Source organism: Rhinolophus sinicus, linkage group LG03 (genome assembly GCF_036562045.2).
Source record: "Rhinolophus sinicus isolate RSC01 linkage group LG03, ASM3656204v1, whole genome shotgun sequence".
In the NCBI taxonomy this organism is placed as follows: Eukaryota; Metazoa; Chordata; class Mammalia; order Chiroptera; family Rhinolophidae; genus Rhinolophus; species Rhinolophus sinicus.
The window spans coordinates 189,241,197-189,262,951 of NC_133753.1; the positions used below are offsets into that span (position 1 = coordinate 189,241,197).

General features: G+C 39.4%; 1 protein-coding gene across 3 annotated transcripts in view; it reads right to left on the minus strand.

The window, feature by feature from the left end:
- FBXL7 (F-box and leucine rich repeat protein 7) overlaps positions 1-21,755 on the minus strand; it is a 343,790-nt gene that overhangs the window by 226,811 nt on the left and 95,224 nt on the right. For all 3 annotated transcript variants that reach the window (XM_019753542.2, XM_074329059.1, XM_074329060.1), the window contains exon 2: positions 21,374-21,463. In XM_019753542.2, coding sequence (XP_019609101.1) covers positions 21,374-21,463 — 90 coding nt within the window. The remainder of the gene's footprint in view (positions 1-21,373; positions 21,464-21,755) is intronic.

Consider the following 21,755-nt stretch of genomic DNA (forward strand, 5'->3'; position numbering starts at 1 on the left):
ACCACTTGAAGGTTTGGGTTTAAGAAAGAGCAGGTTTCACAAACCATAAATTTTACTTTCTAAATAGCCCACATCCTTGGTCATGTAGCTGTTCTGAACACCTCTGTATCCGAAACTGATGCTAGGCAGGTCTTCCTTGGTCTAGTTTTGAGTTGAACAGGTGCACAAGCCTGTGACCCAAACTGGCTATGCGTGATGCCCTTGGCCCCTGTGGGAATTGAACCGGCAGCCTTCGGATTTAGAAGCATGGAGCTCTAACCGCCTGAGCCACTGGGCCAGCCCTCGTGATGCCCTTGGAAAGTTACCTATCCCAGCCACTCTCCCAGTGGATTTCTTTTTCGTAACAAAAAGTAAGCATTGAAGAAACCTGTAAAAGTCATCCTCGTGTGAATTTTTCCATACACCAGAACGTAACAGCTGCCTGAAGACGCGGAAAGAGACCAATGGGCTACGGTTAGGTAGAACATATCTCAGATTTCTTCTGAACTATAAAATACAAATTATTTTAACTGCTAAGCTGTTGAGATCATGTGTTAGAAAGCAATGCTCTTTCAAAGTTCCATTGAATCCCCAAATACGCCAATCGCATTTTAGTCAAGGTTCTCCACAGAAGCAGAAGCAATGGGCGTGTACATATGCTCAGGTTATTATAAGGAACGAGCTCATTCAGATACAGAGGCTGAGAAGTCCTGAGATCTGCAGGTGCTAAGTTGCAGACCCAGGAGGGCAGGTGGTACAGCTCCAGTCTGAGTCTGAAGGCCTGAGAAGCAGGAGAGCTGATGGTGTGAGTTCCAGGCCAAGTCCGAATCCTAGTGCAAAGGCAGGAGCCTGACATCCCAGATGGAAGACAGGCAGGCATACAGAGAGAACTCTTTCCTCCTCAGACTTTTATTCTACTCTGGCCTTTGATAGGTTGGATGAGGCCCATCTGCTTTGGGGAGGGCAATCTGTTTTACCGAGTCCACCAATTTAAATGTTCGTGTCATCCGAAAACACCCTCACAGACACACCCAGAATAATGTTTAACCAAATGTCGAGACACTCTGTGGCCCAGTCAAGTTGACACATAAAATTAACTGTCACAACTAAAATGACAGTAATGACTAACTCTTAGAAGTGACACTTAGACCCCGTTCCTATTTCCCTGTGAAGGAATTTCCATGCAACCCAAGCCTCCTGCCCCCGGCTATGCTCCATGCCCACACTGAAGGCAGCAGGAGAAGTGAATTACCTGACAGTAGAGCCTGGAAGAAGGAACCAGGTGTGCAGGACTCCACCTCATCTGGGTCATCTACCTTGAATGTGCCTGACTGCAGAGTGGGCACGTACCACCCTCGGCAATCAGTCGCATGCAGAGGTTTTTGGGCGACTAGCTAAATTCAAGGAGCCCCTAAAACGTAATCCTGGATGCCTTTGCTGGGAACCTAATGAAACAGGTTATGGGCTTCTGGAAGTGAAATAATACCTGGAGAGTGTAGAGATTCTGCAAGGGGCTTGCTTAAGTGGCCTAAACGCTGGGTGGATTACCAAGCGGGCCAGAGGGCCTCAGCAAGGACCAGCAACCTCAGCGGGACCGTCTCCGTTCTAGTACATGAGATGCTGCAGCTCAGTCTTAACACGTTGCGTACGGATCACGAGAATCTTCACGAGGGATTTAAACCCCGCCGTATGCAACGTGTTAAACCACATGGGCTCCACTTAGCCTGGTGTAACAGGGAAGACTCAGCACAGGGAAAAGAGCAGACTAGCACCCTAAGACTCTGTCATGGACTAAAGTGCATCCCCCAAAAAGATATGTTGGAGTCGTAACCCCCATTACCTCAGAAGGTGACCATATGTGGAGATAGGGTCACTGAAGATGCAATTAGTTAAGGTGAGGTCACGTGGAGTTGTGTGGGTCCCTAATCCAATGTGACTGGTGTTCTCAGAGAAGAGAAGAAGTGTGGGGGCACAGACATGTCCTGAGAATGCCACGTGACGACAGGCAGAGATTGAGATGGTTGGTGCAGCTGCAGGCCAAGGAACGCCAAGGATTGCAAGGAAGAGTTTTTTTCCCTGCAGCTATGGGGGGAGTGCAGCCCTGCCAAAGCCTCGATTTCTGCTTTCTAGACTTCAGACCCATGCGATAATACATTTCTGTTGTTTTGAGCCCCCCAGGTTGTGGTGCTTTGTAGTGGCAGCCCGAGGAAACTAATATAGAGTAATACAACATCAGTCTTTACCACTTTAGATAAACACGAAGACATACACAAAAGTTTGTTATGGTGCCGTAAAATGCAATCCAAGGAAAACTCAGCCTTTTTCTAAATATCTTAGGATAAGTGCCCCAGTGTCAGTAGGGGCAAGGTGCTTCTGGGGCCCTCAGATGCGTGCGTGTAGCAAGCAGGACTGAGCTGGCAGAGACAGCCAGCTCATTAGAATTCACCAACTCAGCACTCACTGTGTTCCCTCCACACCCGGCTTCTGGATGCTACTATTTGCTGACCTCATCTGCTTCGACACTTAAGAATCTGTAAACATTTAAGAATAATGACAACTGTTCATTAAGCATTTTCCATGTGTCTGGCAGTGTTTTAGCAGCCTTCACATAGTCTTTATATTCTGAGGCTTGCAATAACTTGAAAGAGAAACATTTTTATCTCCATTTTTTCAGAACACGAGACTGAGCCCTGTATAGTTCCAACAAGTCGTGGGGCCCGATTTTGAGGCCGGGCCTTTTTGAGCCTGAAGCCCCAGCTTAATCTTAGAGAAATTTCAGGACATGAAGAACCAGATGGATTCCGCAATGTGAAAATTTAAGAATAAATCAGTGTTAGAGATTTAAAAAAAAAAAATGCAAGCTTTCCTCATTATTCATCAACATATTTCTTAAGATATGAGAGATCCTCAATGATCAAAATACAAAATAGCTCCCCGTACTCAGAGATGGCATTGAAGGATCCTTTTCTAAATCTATCAGGTAGTATTAGACTAGGCAGGCAAGTCAGACTTCAGTTTATATAGTTCTCACTGTATTTTAAGGCTCAGAGCAGGAAGAAGGAGAGTATCACGGAACTGTTTTTATTCTTAAATTCTTAATCTATCTTCTAGTGTCACAGGTTTGGGCATATTACGTTCCACAAACACTGTAGAAACACTGTTTCTGGAAACTACAAACAGGTTGATAATGTAAGCTGATGACTTGCAAGGAACAGGTGTGCAAAGGACTTGCTAAGCTGCGCTAGGATTTTGTGACACTTCATCATTGCCCTTAGGACACAGTCTGAAGTCAGCCTGACAAGGGAAACATGCTGAGTCACCCCGTGCCCAAGCCCTACAGCCACCACGCACTGCAATGCACTGGATGCAGGAATCGCATACTCACTCTACAGCAGCACTTCCCCAAACTGGAATGTGCATACGAGTCACCCAGGGAACTCGTTACAATGCTGGTCAGGCAGGTGTGGCGGGAAGCCTGAAATTCTGCTTCTCTAACAAGTGCCTGGGGATTCCAGGCTGCTGATCCTGGAGTAGCCCAGGGTGAGATGACCAATGATCACAGGCTCTGCGGCACATTCACGCGTCTGAGCCTTTCCTTACATGCAGGCACGACTTTCTTCCTGTTCCCCCTGGGTAACTCTTTCCCATCGTGCAATGCCTGGGTTAAACATCAGCTCTTCTGTGAAGCGGCTGTAAGATGTGCTTCCCCAGGCACAGCTGCTCCTGCCCCTGGGTCCGTGGTGGTTTCTTGAATACCACATTAAATAGAATTATAGCTCTCCCTCATGTGTTTGTCTTTGTCGTAGATTGTGCTTCTGGAGGATAAGGATGGTGGGATGGAATCTTATCCTGGACACTCTGTGCAGTACCTGATGTAGAGTAGGTGAACTGGGTTAGCTGAATGAATGAAACTGACATAACAGGCTGTGGTGTCAGGAGTTTACCCTTGCCCCATTTTTCAAAATCAGATCATTGGTGTATCTCCAGTTCTTTCAGTCCCTTGTGTTGTGATTGGTTCAGCCTTGTTGACTTATGCTCATTTTAAAGATTCTTTTTAAAATATGTCATCACTTTTGCTTGGCTCTAATGTTAAATCATAGACCCGTACTGTAGAAGAAGATGCTGTAATTTGAGGCACTTAATAGCTGTAGCACCCTGAGCAAATTACGTCTGCTCTCTGCCCCAGTCTGCTCATTTTTAATATGGTTATAACAATGGCACCTGCCCCATCAGTTCTGGGGTTAAAGGAGTTAGTAATACATGTAACACACTTGGAACCGTGCCTGGCACACACAAAGCGCTGTAGAATGTTTAGTTGTTGGTATCGTTTATGCCTTTCAGTATTTATAAAGACATGCTCCTTGCTACTGAAAGAATTAAAGAACGGGGTCCGTGCCACTCTGCTTTCCCTCTGTCACCTGATGCTATCTTCTGTCACTGCCTTAGGTTTTCTATGACACGCTTCCCACTTCACCTTCTTCATAACTTCAAACATAACTTATGTGTCTTTCTGCTTTTTCCTTCCTGTCTGTCTCAGCTCATTTATGATGTTTCTCCTAACACTGCTCTTAAAGAGGTGGTATTCCTGGTTTCTGCACCTGTCTATATCCCCTTTGTATGGGATTTAACATCTGAGTTCATAAGAGATCCATGCACACTGGCTCTAATTTCTGCTCCCTGGAAATCAGCTCAATTATATGATCAGAATTTCATTATTCTTTTAGTGTTTTTTTTTTTTTTAATTTTTATTTTATAACCTTTCCCACAAGTACTTTTTCTCACTTCTGAGAGATTATCAGCAAAGAATGTCTGAATTATCAGATGCTCTTTATGAGAATTAAAGAATTTGAGGAGCTGAGTGACCCATCACTCATATCTTTTTTCTCTGCTAAGATATAAGGTTGTGTCATACATCCAATATTCACAAAACTAACCATTTCAGCTTCTTTCTCCTTTTATCATAATGAAAATACATTATTTCTAATTTCAAATATACAGATTTCTGCGTAAGCATGTAACATGTCACTTTTATATTATATTCCTCTCAATTCCTTCTGTTAGATCTATTACTTTGGAAAAAAATAAAATTATATCTCATCCTACCAAGTTAAAAAATATCAAAACTGAAAATCATAAAGTATATGCCACTATATGATCCATGCAAGAAAAATCTCTGCAGAATTCCACTCAGTAGCCACACATTCAAAGAGAAGGCTTTAACCTAACTTCAAAAGACTTGAAAATGAATGAATATGCTTTGAGTTAAAACATTTAGAGTCCACATATTAATTTTTAAATTATTCCCTGTTTTAATATATTTTTTCTAATATTTGGCAATGAAAAACTGGCCCCTGTCGCTGTGAGTAGGAAGTCTTACATGTTTAATACAATCAGAGAACACTTAATTCTAAATTGCAAAGACTAAAGACATGACAAATAAACACTGACACTATTTTATGAAAGAGTAGTCATATTATGGACTTTAACAGACTATTAAACAATTGCTGTATCCGTGTACTCAGCAGTCACTTATTAAATGAGCAAATGAGAATGAGTTTGACCTCCAGTTCAGTCTGATAAATCCAGTGCATGGAGTTGTAGGAGTTCCTTTTCCAATTGGAGAGTCCTGGGCTCCCAAGGGAAACACAAAGGAAAGGTGTAATATCTGTTAAGGGAAGAGGCTGTGTTCTAGGAGGAGAGCTTCTCAATCTATGAGTCAGAAAAAAAAACACACAGTATTTTTTTTTAATTTCTAATTTGTATGAATACTTTATAAAATGCAACAAAAGGGGAAAAAGTAAAAGCTGAAAAAATTAAAAACTGACACAAACTAAAAGTTCACGCTCATCCCTTTGGTCGCTATAGCATATAAAGTTGTTATAAAGGATTCTAATCATCCCGGATTTCTGCATTTACCAGGATATAGACCAAGAGTTCACAATCACTGACCACACTCTGATTACCACTCCTCTGTCATAAACTACTAGGAAAAAATCTGACTGGAAGTGGGTCAGAACCACACACGTCCCAAGTACTATTATTTCTTACCTGGCCCCCAACTGTCTTCTAGCGGACTTCCCTCAGGGCCTGCTCCCAGGTCATTCAGCAGCCAGAGCAGGTCTGGCCCCACTCAAAGCCCTTTTTGTTCTTAGAATAAATCCATATTATGCTCAAGGCCTAGAAGGTCCTACAAGAAATGGCCCTGCCTATTTGCCCAGCGTCATTCATTCTCTCCTCTGTCACTGTGTTGCAAATACACATAGGACATTGCTCAGAAAAGCCCTAAGCTCCCTCTAGGACCAGCATCTTCCCACATGTTGATCTCTCTTCATAGAATCCTGCACTACCACCGTTCACCCTATAGATTAATAATGACTGCAAATCTATCAACATTTATCCCATAAAGGGGTGGAGTCAATGCCCCCTACCTTCAAAGCTGGGTGGCTCTGTGACTGCTGTGATAATAGCATATGGCAGGAACAATGATGGACCAATTTCTGAACGTGGGCCTTAAGATACGGGCAGCTTCCACTTCCTGTCTCTTGAAGAACTCATTCTGGAATCTTCAGCGACCATATAAATAAGTCCAGTTACCCTGAATGTGTCCTGCTAGAGAGGTCACCTGTAGGTTCTCCAATTGACAGTCCAGCTAACAGGCACACACTGTTCACTTAGACCAGCCTACCCACCAGCGGAACACCACCAGTGTCTTCAGTCCATGTCACAAACCCCAGTTTCTGAATGAAAAGTAAAAGTATGAGATATAATACAGTGGTTGTTGAGTCACTAAATGTGAAAGGCAGAATAATGGCTTCTCCCAAAGACACCCACATTCCAATCCCAAAGGGACTTTGCAGATATGATTACATTAAAGATCTTTAGATGGTGAGATTATCCTGGATTATCCCAACTGGCCCACAGTAATCACAAAGGTCCTTATAAGAGAGAAGCAGAAAGATCAGAGTCACAGAGAGAGATTTGAAGATATTATGCCCCTGGCTATGAAGATGAAGGACGAAACCATGACACGAGCTGGGAAAAGCAAGGAATGGATTCTCCCTTCGAGCCTCAGGAAGAAACAGCCCTGCCAACACCGTGATTTTCATCCTCTGAGACTCATGTAGGGCTTCTGATCGTCAGAATTGTAAGATAATAAATTTGTGTTGTATCAAGCCACAGAGTTAGTGGTAATTTGTTAGAGTATCAACAGGAAATGAATACATTAAGTTTCAGGGTAATTTGTTACAACATGTTACATAACCAGAACACAGCTCTCCCTCTTATCCTACCTCCCCACACACATAAATTCACACAAATGTTTACCTGACTAATTCCCATGCATCATTCAGATCTCAGCCTAAAGTTTTACCTTCTAGGCATGTATTGAAGAATGTATTCTTAGCATGTAACTTATTTTTGAGATTATGTAATATCTGTGTCTCCACAAGATGAAAAGCTCCAGATGGTCAGATCTGTGTCTGTTGGGCACATGAGGTCTCCCCATTCACCAAGCACAATATTTTCAGTAAACAATTGATAAGTGAGGATATAACTGAGTAATTGAATACAGAATGAAACAGAATATATGGAGTGTATTGGAACCTTTGTTTGTAAATGTATATGAAGGCGAAAAATTGTGTTGGAAAAAAAAAGTCTTAAAGCTAATTATATATATATAAAAAAAAGTACATGAAAGCAAGTGACCACTGCGTAGATGGTGCTGAATACATATTTGAGTATCGGGGATGAAAAACAGCAAGGTTTATCTTTCTCCAAAAATCTTAAACAAGAGTAAAAAAATAAATAAATAAAAATCAAATAATTATATTTTTGGTCATATCACATTCAATAAAATTCCAAAACAACTGGTCAAAGAGAAATTTTCAGCCCTTAAAAAGGAACTAATTTGTATTTTCTATAAAATACCTCTTCAACAAGGAAACTTAGACAACACTGAAAAACAAAAATAATATAACCATTGATATATCTCTCCTCAGTCTTTTCCTTTTCAAATATAATTCTATGCACAATTGAGATCACCTAGGAAATGCTGCCTCATAATCTGCATTTTTCATATTTTCTCACATTATTAAACATTGTTCATTAACATGTTTTCCAAAGCTAAATAGGGCTTTGACATACAGATGTCGCAATATAATATTTTACCAACGTTTTTATGTTATAAAAATTAAGAAGCCTATACCTACAAATAAAATTCAGATTTTTAAGGTGATTTCCTAGTAGGAAATTCTTCGGTCAAAGTGTGTACACATATTTAAAGTTTCTCCATTCACATGTGTCTGTGTTGCCTGGTTGTGAAGAATAATAAAAGAAGTTTGAAAAACAAAATATACTATTTGAAGATTAACAACATACACTGACACATCAAAAGCTTGGGGAAGTCTAACAATAAAACGAAACCAGTGTTGAACTTCACTTGATGGAAAGACAAAGATTTTTGACAACAGAAAAATGTTCTACCCCCCAGAGCACACACATGCTGGTGGTCTCCTTCAGCTTCATGGCAATTTCTGTTTTTAAGCTTTGAAAGGTTCTTTGACTCACGAATATAAAATAATAAAAAAATTCATCTATATTTAATTTGAACATTTAAATCTTTCATCCACCAAGAATTTATTTTGGCATCAGGAACACATTAGGCCCCTCATGTTCCTTTTTAAAATGAGAAGCTGAGTTTCCCATTAGCGTTAGGATGTATTGACAAGGCTTAGCTCCCTTATCCATTTATAACGCCATCTTTATCATGTCCCAAATTCCTGTATATGACCAAGTCTACCTTGAGCTCTCTGGTACATTACACTGAGCTCCACCATCCCGTATTTCTTAAATACTTGTAAATGTAGGATACATTTTTATGATACTAAGAAAATATTGTTCTCATTACTCATTTCCAAAAATTTCCTGGATATCCTCATATGTACATGTATTCGTTCAAGAAAAGAGTTCCACATACCTAAGCAATTCAACACATATCATGTCATACATAAGTAATGAAATTGAATTCAATGTCTGCATACGGTAGTTCCTTATAGATGTTGGATTCATTCTTCCAGGTAAAGAAAGCAGAATTTGGTCCAGTTTTGAAAGTGAAAGCGTTTGGGATGTCCATGGGAATTATGTTGAATTCATTTAGGGGAGACTTTTCCATACAAAGTCTTCCTGTCCCAGAATGAGGTAGGATGTGGAACTTACACAAAGTGGTTGTGATTAAGCAGATGAAACTGCGCCAGCTAATCCACACAAGGACTCATGCTGTATATAATTTTTTAATTTAATCCTCATAACCAACACATGAAGTAGATAATATTATTATTCCTGGTTTACAGAAGAGAAAATTAAGGCTAAGGAATTTCTGTCACACATAAATGAGTAAAAAAGAAAAAAATCACAAAATTTTCATTCCACAGCTTTTTTTTTCTTTTTAATTCAGATTCAATGAGGAGTTCAGTCTCCTGCTTCATTTTCCAAATGCATCCCTTAACCAGAACTTAGCTCTCAGTAAATCTCTGAGATTGGATGAATTCATCTCCAATTCTGTCCTAAACAGTTCCAATCCAGCTGGACAAAACAGATGAACTTTACAGTTTCCCAGTTTCTAGGAAATAGCACATAGCTTGCAACAGATACTCTGAGGTCAAGGTTGGTTCTAGGATAATTCTTTACCAAAAAAAAAGATAATAAGATTTTCTACTTTAGGAATGCTTTTTCTAACATTTTCTTCATAACAAATCAGTGACCCCCCCCAAAAAAAAAACACCCTAAACACATTTATTAACTCGCCAGTTCAGCCATGTTTTGTGTCAATAAAATGAAATTTACTTCTCCAATTTCATCAGTTAAAGAACCACAGGCATTACTTTGGTACTTTAAGACTCAGTAAATGAAGAATTGAAACAATTCAATGTATCGAGGTTAAAAGAGATTAAAAGGAGATTTAAAGGTGAAGGGAAAGGAACATTTTTGTTCTGCCTGCCCTTAAAATTGAGGTAGAGAGGCTGAATAGCTCTAGAATTCTAAATTTCTAAGTTTATCTTATATGGTAATCTAAAATGTTAAAACATTTTCTAGAAGAAACTGCTTATTTATAGAGCTAACAGTACTCATAGACAACTTAACAAAACCTTTTGGTTTAGAAATGTGAAAACAAACGAAAGCATAGAAACTAGAAACATCCTCTCTTCCATCTTCCTTCCAGCGTATCTGTTCTCCTTGTGGAAGTTGTGTGTTCATTTAACACAAAAGGCAACTAAAGGCAAATCAGTGGTAATATTCCCATGATGCACCTCAAGTTTCCTTAAGTAATAGCATCACTCTATTTTTCTGAAAAGTAAGTATACCTCTCATACAGTACTTCGGTTTTGTATAGCTTTCGAGGTCACACGCTTTATGACTACAGCTGGATAACTTATTCAAGAGGGCTACTCCTTCTTCAAATCTTGAATAAGACCCACTCATTCATTCAATAAACATTTATTAAATGTTTACTGTATGTCAAAATTCTGTGGAGGCCACTGGATATCCAAAGCTGGATAACACACAGTTCCTTCCTCAAAGAAGTTCAGTTGCAGGAATGACACCATGAATGTATCAGCTGAAAGCAGAGACAAAACTCTTATGAAATGGATCTCTTAATGGAGCTGTTGCTTATTACTTGTCACTGTTACAGATCATGCATGTTTGCAGATCTGATGGGGAAGGCCCCACATAAGTTCCAGGTTTTGTTGCTGAGCAGCAGAAAGTCTTAGTGGCAAATGAAACTTCATACTATAGGAATATAAGTGAAGTGCAAGAACTTACAATACATGATATTATAAATTGATAAAAATCAATGTGTACTAGTACTTTAAAAATACATTTTTCTCCATTTTTAACCCTACTAAAAGTGAGCCCACCACAGCAGGAATCCTTTGCTTGATTCCAAGATTTATGTCTTGAATATATTTCTCCACTAAAAGGACCCAGACTCTTTGGGCATGACTGATTCTGTCTTGGGCAGGGGAAAAAAAAAATAGGGTGGATCTGGAACATTCTTTTGTGGTCAGAAAGCAAGTATTGTTTTACAGTGTGAAGGACAGTGCTGAAAGGCCAGAAGCGATGTTTACAGGTTTTCTTCAGAAGTTGTGAAAAGTCAAGCATCAAAAAGAAAATAATAATTACTAATAATTGAAACAAGGTGTAATTAGACTCAACAGAGAAAAGTTAATATAAATTACATAAGTTAATATAAGCTATACAAAATACTGTTATAGACAATAGAATATAAGCATAATAGAATGCTTAAATTTATGCTAAGTATAATAGTAAGGGAGTATTAATTGACGGATTCTTCAGAAGTTGGCTTTCATTATTTTAAATTGGGTGACAAAAAACGGCAAGTTAAGTTTCAAAAGCCAGCCCTTCATTGATTTCCACAGGAAATCCACTCCTATCAAGCACTTTGTGAGCTTAGAAAAGATGGACTGAAGAGTTTCGGGGACACAGGAAGGTGTCACCTTCAGGAGCCCCAGGATATTGGAATATCCCCCCAACTGTATCATCCATCCACCCATCTCCTCCTTCACTCTCCTGGATACCACCTGTGTTTCCTTCCCTTGCAGCTCTGAATTTCTCTATTGTGGAGAGAAATCTGTTTTTTTAAAGCCCATACTTGAAAACTCACATACTCAAACACATGCAGAAATTTGGAAGGACACAGGCCCTTCCGTGTACCAGGTGGCCCACCTCACCTTGGAAGACAGTAGCAATTATCAACAGTAGAAAGCCTCCCAGTTACATTTATAATTATTAACTGTGTTACTATCTACTTCCCACAGACTGCACTGCTTGCACCAATTCTTCAATCATCTCTGAACGATCACAGATAATGTCTAAATAAGTTGTACATTATTCCCTTCATACTGCAGATTTTCTATGTTTCGTAAATACATGGGATGTACAGGAATACCCTTTACAACTAAAGTGCTTTTCTCTTGTTATTTGTTAATCAGCCCAACAGCCTTGGGAAGTGAGGACTTCCGAGGCAGTTTATCCTCAGGAAGTTATTTCCTACTTGAAGAGGAAGTAAACAGACATGTTAACCTGATTTTTAAGGTCAGACTGTGTCCAAAATCAGGATATTTATCCTAAAATGTTGGCAGCCACCTCCTCCACATTCCCTCTTCCCCTTAGATAAGCCCAGAAGTCGGCCCACTAGTGTAAATCCTTCCAAATAACCCAGAGAAAGGTCATAGAGTGAGAGCCTGTATGTTACTGACATGTCCAATGACATGGACCCATTGAAAACCTAGTACAAAGAACATACAGCACTCCATAACTAAATGTTTTAGTGAAAACTGGATGTTTGAAGCACTTGTGAACGAATCTGTTCAACGTTGCCAGCGAGGGGTCTGTTTAGAAGCCTCTACTTTTCCCATGAACCCAGATGGATTTTTCCAAACTCTTCACAACCTTCCACACCATGCTGTCTCTTCCTCTCCACACTTCCGCCTTCTCCCCTGGCAGCAGAAAACCAAGTCCCAGGCTGCCACGATGCCCACCCCAATTCCTCCACCCCATGCTTAGCTCTCTTGCTTTCCAACAACGGCACATCTTCAGATCACTTGTTGAGACACAGTACTACCCCACCCTGAACTGATTGAACTGATTGAAAACCTAGTACAAAGAACATACAGCACTTCATAACTAAATGCTATACCACCCAGCATTGATCAGGTTCTGGAAGCACTGAATCTGGCCATAAAATCAAATTCCTTAGGGAGCCAAAGAGCTAACAGTCATATTGTAAAGGATGCTTGTTTAAGACAATAGCAAATGATGGAGACTCAGAAGCTGCAGGGCGGACGCTCCACCTAAATCCATTAAATTAAACTGAAAATCAGTTTTGAAAATTATTCAGGGAGAACAAAACACATCTGATGGTAGGTAGGGGTCATTCTCTGTTCTTCCAGTTTGTGATTGACATACATTTTGTACCCCCAGAACTGCATAAAAAAGGTATCTGAACCTAGAGTACATTCTTCCATAAATTCCCACTTAATTAAAATACTGACATTATTGATAAGATATCTTAGGAATAATCCAAGCCTTCTTACAAATATACTTAGTTGTACTTAGATGAACCAGAATGTCTCTAGTTGGAAAATACCAATGATCTATCGAATGATTTTTTTTGGAAATGGCAAAATGTAGGTGAAAGAAATAAACAGCATAACTTTGGCCATAGGATTAGAATACTAAAGATCTAATTGTTTTTTCTCTCCTGACTCTATATAAAGACACTGAGATGATATAGGAACATTTGTGACAACATGGATGGATCTTTAGAGTGTAATGCTGAGCAAAATAAGTCAGACAGAAAAAGCAGAGAACCATGTGATTTCACTGATATGTGGTATATAAACCAAAAACAACAAAAGAACAAGACAAACAAATGAGAAACAGAAACTCATAGACACAGACAATAGTTTAGTGGTTACCAGAGGGTAAGGGGGGTGGGGGGTGGGAGATGAGGGTAAAGGGGATCAAATATATGGTGATGGAAGGAGAACTGACTCTGGTGGTGAACACACAATGGGATTTATAGATGATGCAATATAGAATTGTATACCTGAAATCTATGTAATTTTACTAACAATTGTCACCCCAATAAATTTAAAAAATAAATTAAAAAAAAAAGACACTGAGAGACTCTGAAGGTCCCAAGTATTACTTTAAGATGTCCTTACACACACACACACACACACACACACACACACACACACATGCGCGCGCACACACACACAGACACACACACACAGACACACACGCATGCGCGCACACACACAGAGACACACACAGACACACACACGCACACACACAGGCACACACGCGCACACACACGCGCACACACACACACACACACACACACACCTAATTTCCTTCTGAGACTAGTAAATGACATTTTAGCCATTCTGGATGATCTATTTTGGAAGATATTTCCCTCAAGAAATTAAATTTAGTTCTTGAGTCTGAGATGGCATTTAGGATTTCATTGTCCATTTCTAGGCATACTTAACAATTTTGTGGATATCCAGCTGATGAGCTTTCCACTGTTTCAGCCAATCAAATGCAAATTTGACTTCTTTATTAAGCTGGTCACACTGAATCTATAACATGCTCAAATCGCTAGATGTAATTGGTACAGTTTTTCAAAAGTGACCTAACTTACAATTAGGCTGTAGCTTAAACAATAAAAGAAACTTGGTCACAAAGCAGCCAGTTGTTCATTTAATTACTAAAACACATTAAGCTTCAACAGTGAAAGCTTTGCGAAGCTTTCCTAAAGGATCCTGAAATGTTCAGAGATAAGTTTAAAATTTAATTTTCAAAGGCAAACAAATCTTAATAATAATCAGTCACCACCCCCCTCAGAGTAAAACCTCCTCACACCACATTCCTGGTCTCAGAATCTCTCCCTCCCAGTAAGGCGCCCACCCAACTTTCCAATTGGAATAGATGCTGTTTTATAACTATTTTAGAAGAGATTTCTTTGATGTCATTTTCTTTTCCCAGTTCTTTACTTTTAATTTTTCCTCCTATGCTACGTTTACACTCTATTTTCTCTTGTGTCATAGAGTTTCATTCACTTGTAATAGACTGCATGACTCAAGGTATGTTTCTAGTCTTCCCAGGCACATGCTCTGAGATGGATACCTTCCACTTGTGGATATTTCAAATCAAAGACCATTAAATACTATTTAAATATTTTAAATAGTAAAATATTTAAACTGTTTTTAATAGTTTAAAATAGTTTTAACTATTTTAAAGGGAAAATAAGCAACATGTAATATAAAACAAGCAGTCTTATATTACATACAAGGTGTGACAATTAAGTTTGCGAACTTGTTGCAACAATGTTGCTAACCTTGTTTGATATCAGAGGGATTATTCATTGTGAATTTGTACCAACTGGACAAACAGTTAACCGTGTTTACTATTTGGAAGTGCTGAAAAGTCTGCGTGAAAAACTTAGACGACCTGGACTTTTTGCCAACAATTCCTGGCTCTTACATCACGACAATGCACCAGCTCACATGGCACTGTCTCTGAGGGAGTTTTTAGCCAGTAAACAAACAACTGTATTAGAACACCCTCCCTACTCACCTGATCTGGCCCCCAATGACTTCTTTATTTACCCAAATATAAAGGAAATATTGAAAGGAAGACATTTTGATGACATTCAGGACATCAAGGGTAATACAACAACAGCTCTGATGGCCATTCCAGAAAAAGAGTTCCAAAATTGCTTTGAAGGGTGGACTAGGCACTGGCATCAGTGCATAGCTTCCCATGGGGAGTACTTCGAAGGTGACCATAGTGATATTTAGTAATGAGGTATGTAGCACTTTTTCTAGGATGAGTTCGCGAACTTAATTGTCCGACCTTATATACTAGACCCTACATCATGATTAACTTAAATGTCCATTTCAGACCCTAAGTCTCTCTGGTGCAGTATGTTAAGAGCACAGTTATGGTAACCTGAAAACTAGCACTTTAACAGTTTGGTATAAAAGCAGCTTGAAATACTGACTTTTGCTTTCTATAACTAAGGAGTTAAAGTCAATTTCTAAGCTATATACATGGACGACAGAAATGTTTCCTTGTATAATATCGGTGGACTAGACAAAATTAGGAGTTGGCTTTTGAAAAGGTATTTATCATAAATACTTTCCAAATATACTTTGATATAAAATTATAAAAATGATTAGGAAGAAATTCTTAGTAGATTTGCATGACAGTTACAAGGCAAGCATTAAGAATTCATCTTAGTCAGAAATCAGGGCTAATAGCCTATCTTTGACTCGCTGTTTTCATCTTCCAAATGGAAACTTTAATATCTATTCCTGAAGAGATGTGTGATTATGAAACAAAGTTGAATGCACTAATGCTTGTGAAAGCACTAATAAGAGCCTGAAATAATAAGTGTTCCCAAAAAATGGTTGTTGAATTTGTTGGATAGTCAAACAGGTTTTTAGAAAACAGAATCCACCTAGGGTTAAAAGCATCATCTTTTCCTTTCTGAGTGATTCACATGAATTTTGTTTGAGGTGTACACTCAAGAAGTAGAAAGAAGATAATATAAGGAAGACAAAGAGAATACACACAAAGCCAGATGCTTGAGCATTTTCAAAATAACTCTATTTAGCATTGGTCTAATTTGGGCACTGAAAATATGAGAACCCATGACTATAAATAAACTGGTGATTTTAGGTTCCATGGAAAGATTATTACCACAGCTTGTTGTTTGTTTGCTTTTGTTTTTCATAAATCAACTCATTTCACATGGCTGAAATGCAACATTTTAAAATGAACTTCTTTCAGGGAGCTAATTTAATGGGCAATTTCACCAAGCAATATTAAGCAAATCTATTGAAAGCCTATTTTAAAATCAAGAGCTAACTTAAAAGTAGCGTTTCCACCTCCAGGTAAAATGCTTATCTACTCAAGTAGGTTATGATCCTTTTACCATCTGAAGCAGATCCTCTCCTCCCATTAGAACTACAGACCTATTTGGGCTCCACAACCTTCCTCAAACTCTTCTAAACAGCCTGTCCCAGCTCAGCAACCAGCTCAAAATAGGCAGCTAGAAATCAGGTGGGTGACAGTGAATGAAACAGTTTCATGCTCAGAAAGGAACAGCTATTTAAAAAGGCTATGCTTTTCCTAATTTGACCATCTCTCACCAAAACAATAATGCGTCAAACTCCTGCTTGATAATTTTTTTAGATGTATAATCTTGAGCCAGTCTCTTCGTTTCTCTGCATCACAGGAATTTCTTTGTAAAATGAGTGCATTAGATCGGAAAATTGCCAAAACCTTTTGTAGCTCTAAAACCCCTATGATTTTATGGTTGTCTGACTTGATAACCAAAGCTTATAAAGAGTTATCACACTTATAAACTGTCTGGTCAGTGAATTCAATATCTGAACTTGAATATGGCTAAAGAGCAGCTAGATGAAGCTGATTCTTCGTCAGCAAATTACATCTGGCTTTGGAACTAACTGCTTCACCTTCTCCCAGCTGGAGGGGAGACGGAGTCTGTGAGATGCCACCCTTAAAGCGACATCCACATACCCTCCTCCCCCAGCTCTGTGAAAGAAGCCCAAGCACAGCTTACTATTTCTAGGAAGTATCTTCATGATCTAATCCAACCCAACTGCTCCTACTCAAGGCTGACTGCTGTGCACTCTATGCCAACCATGGGCTGGACGTGACTTTCATAGGTGAAGGTCAAAGCCCATTCTTTCCAGTACAAGAGAGAACACCGTGTGGATGGAAAAGACTGGGAAAAAAAGTGGAAGAGAAAGAATAGTAACACAACTGGAAAGAATTATGCTGTGGCTTACGATGCTGGAATGCAGATTTTGTTTAGAAAAATGGAAAGTTTCCAACTTTCTACACTTGAACCCAAACCCCCTACAGTGTCAGGAAATCAGAAACTTAAACTGTCACAAGAAATAGAATGGGCTTTAAAGAAAGACCTATACCACTTATCAAGGAAAAAGCACTGTGAGCTGCCAATTCCTTAAAAGGGGGTGTGCCTTTAGAGTCACAAAATAAAGATGCATGGAAGTTTGCCTGAGACTTGGGACCAGAATCCTACTAACAGGTTAAAATGACATTCTCTTTTGGATTAAAACCACATTGTATCACCATCTGTACCCATCATGCCTAGGGAACAGCCTTATGACCCCAAGTGGATTAGTTGGAACATTAGAGGGCAGGGGCACAAGTCCTTAGCAAAGAAACAGACTTGCTAGAGTGAATAAATGCAACACCTCAACCATTGTGGTTGGGTGCTAGAATACTCGAGCTGTGGTTAGAGGCTATCCAGGAAAAGCTACCAAAAAAAGAAAAAAAGAAAAAGTTCGGAAAACCATAATCTCTCATGGCTTCAGAGTTTCAGGGGACAAAGTGTGCTATGATGCATCCACTCTGACCAGGTACCATACTCAGGGCTACGAAAACCACTCTAGAGACTCGCGATGATGGCTCTCAGGCCAGTTCTGGCCCCAAAGTCAGAGCATCTCAGAGAAGATTTCAGCCAGCAGCCCTGCACTTTGCATTGGCCAACACTCGTCTCTTCAGACCACAGTTCACGACCTGGTCCCAGAGGTGGGAGGCTGCATTCGCAGGGGACAGTTTCTGATGATGTACATACAAGTCTGAAGGTCCTGCAGAAGCAGCAGCTCCCCCAACACCCTTTTTCATATACACAATTCAATGATTTTTTTCAGTCAAGTTACTGAGTTGAGAAACCACTACTACAACCCAATGTTAGGAGACTGTCATCCCCCCAATAAGATCCCTCATGTCTCTTTACAGTTACTCTCCATTCCCACCAGCAGCCCAGATGAAGCGCATGTCAGCTGAGTGCCCTTCCCTTCCCTCACCTCCCACATCCTCAGTTTCTCTGCCAGCATACCTTGCATAGAGTGGTTACCTACATGCTTCCTGGTAAGAGATAATGCCTGTGCCATTAACTATTTTGTGCAGGGTGGACACAAATGCACCTGTGCACACGTGCGTGCACACACACACCACCATCACCACCACCACCACCACCACCACCTACCTTCCCCATCCATCCCATCAGGGGGAAGTCCACCCCTGTGGCACAATGCTTCCAATTCAGCTATTACATGTCTGGCCACAGTTTTCAAAGGTAGCAGGAAAATCAAATATTATTCTTCACAATAGATATCATTTTTAGAAATCAATATCACTCAGACCTTAAAACTGAGGATCCTGCTTGTGCTTCCTAAAGACAATACCGATGCATTCAGAAGTGAAAAATCGTAAGAGGATCCAGGAACTGAAGAAAATAACCATAATCAAACAGCTTCCGGAAGTACACCACTCACCCAATACTTTCTTAACATCAAAGGTTAAACACAGTTCTAGAAAACAGTGGGAAGAGAATCAGACAAGCATTCTTAAGTTGGTTCCTCTGTAGCACGGATAAGAAATCAAAGTACACCTTCTGTTTCTTTGATAGCGTGTTGAATACAGGTATTTTCTGGTAGGAAGAAATGCACACTGTTATCAGTTAAATTCACCCTGTGGAGATCAGAGGATGTGACACCCTAATTGCTCATCCTGACAGGTAGACTCTGTTATCTATGTATTGAGAAAGTTAGTATTGGCTATTGTTCTTCCATCTTGAAAAACCAGGCTGATAATATGAGACCATATACGCAGCAAACACCCCTAAAACACATTTTTAATGTAATGAACACCCACACCTAATTTACATTGCAATATTTTTAATTTTCACTGATGAAAAAAAACAGAAAAAAATGATCCATACAAATAGCAAAAAAACACTTTCTTTGATAATTTTTCAGATACACAAAAAATATGAAGAGCACCTTTCATAGGGATGGGGTTCTTCTACTTAAAAGTTGAAACAAACTTCATACTAAGTTAGCCCAGTTGCTAAAGGTTCTGTTTCATATGAACATCACATTTTCCCATTTCTCTCTCCTGATTTTACCCCCAGAATGATAGAAAATACACTGTGACAAAAATATACAAAACATTGGGTGGGCCTGCACCAAAATAATTTTGCTAAGGAAAAGGCAAAATAAATTAATAAATTTTAATCCCTCTAGAATTTTTTTGAAGCATAAAAAGCAGATATTTTTAAATGCATGACATCCCACAGTCTCTTCTCCAAACCCTTGCAACAGAGCGCATATATTTTTGTATATTCTATTTTTAAAAAGTAGACAAAATGTTAAGAGAACTTAAATCCAGAGAGGGAAACACAGAGGGATTATTTAACATATTTTTAACTTTCTATTTTCACAAGCACTCAAATTATACAAATGACTGTGACAAGAGTGACTTGAAAATAATGATGAAAAGAAGTGATAATCTTATAAAACATAGATTTCTGAGTAGAGAGGATCGTAAATAAATTCAATTGATTTCTATTCTGGCTTCTAAGAATGAAAGCCTCAAAAGCAAATGTCTAGAATCAATTTACCTGATTTGCACATTACCTTAGCTGAATTTCAAGAATGATCTAATGCACATACTGGAATTAACCCGCAGAAAATTAAAACTGGGTTGCTACCTGGTATACTTCACTTCACTGAGAACCCCAATCTGTTAGCCTCACGATATTAGTAAAACAACGCTAAGGCACTCAACACATGGGACTATAATCCAGTTACAAAAGCTATTTGTATACCAATCTGGGGATAATTAACCCAGAGAAGGTAATTTTGTGCTACTTGAAACAAGCCAAGCCCAAGAACACCCAAAGAGAAGACATACACAGGAGAGGGAAACCATCACCATTAATGCATAAACCGTGATGCAGATCAAGAGCAATCACATAGTGGAGACGACTGGCATCGGGCCGTGGGCATACTTCCCAATTTTATAAGCAGCAGAAATTCAGCTTCTGAAACAAAGACTGGAAATGCGCTTCCACAGCACCCTATACACTTTTGGAAAGCACATTCTGTACAACGTCATGGAAATCAGCTGACACTTCCCCAAGAGTCTTTCATGATAAATGGCATTGATTGCTGCCTTACACTGGACCTCATTTGACAATTAGTTTGGAAAGAACTCTTCTTCAGAAAGGAAGCCATTTAATTGTATTTAACATTAAAATAAAGGAGCTGATTCCATAATTAGGTCAACTTTCCACTAAATAACTACCACAGAGACAATCATTTCCACACTCGAACAAGTAATCAATAACTCAAAAGCTTCTCAGCTATTGGGAAGAAGTTGAATTTCAACATGTACCACTACATATACTCAGATTCTTCATCAAGAATATCAGTGCAACCAATCTCTGTCCTGATAGGCAGGCTTTTTCATTGCTCTTTAAATTGTCAAACAAACCTCTTTTCCCACCCCGAACTATCAGTGATTAATTAGCTCAAGATCTACAAATCACATGATTATGAACTTCCCATTGTCACAGGCTGGGATTCCAGTGTGCCTATTTTGAATGTTCTTGCACAACTTCCAATGTCAGCATTTTACAATCATAACATTTTCCACACTGAAAAACAAGATCTATAATATCATAAAGGCTCCCCCAAAGTCAGCTTATTATATTTTCACAAAATATCAGCATTTGCCTTAGAAATCGAGACACCTAAATCCCATTGTAGCAACGTTAGTGGACAGTGACAGCAGCACAACAAACAAGGAACCTGGGAAAACCTCTGCCTTCTCATGTTTAAGCATCTCATATGCTCCCACTCAGTAGAACCCAACTCAGACTCACGCATTTTATTTGTCTCCCCAAAACAGCCAGCACTGTGAAGAAAGGGCAAGAAAGAGGTAACAAACCCCAGATGCCTACCTTCACTGGTAGCCACATTCTTCTGGGCTTGGGTCGGTGTGTGATCTGTACTTGAACTCACGTCGGATGAGATGCTTGAGCTGCCTTTGCCTAGAGCAAACAGGAATGGACAGCTTTTGAGTTTGTCATTTCAGAACTAGACCGTACCTTTCACTCTGTCCCAAGCCACATCACTCGTGTCCAAGAAAGGAGCCACCATACCAAGAGTGGAGTTGATTAGGTTTCTTGTCTTATGCATTAAATATCTTTTGGGAAACACTTGGCCCATGTCACAGTAGAACTAAAGCCTTATTATCATATCACTTGATTACGAACTCAGATGAGATTATAAAACATAGTCAAACATGATAACGTAATCTAATTTTGGCATACATATGACTAA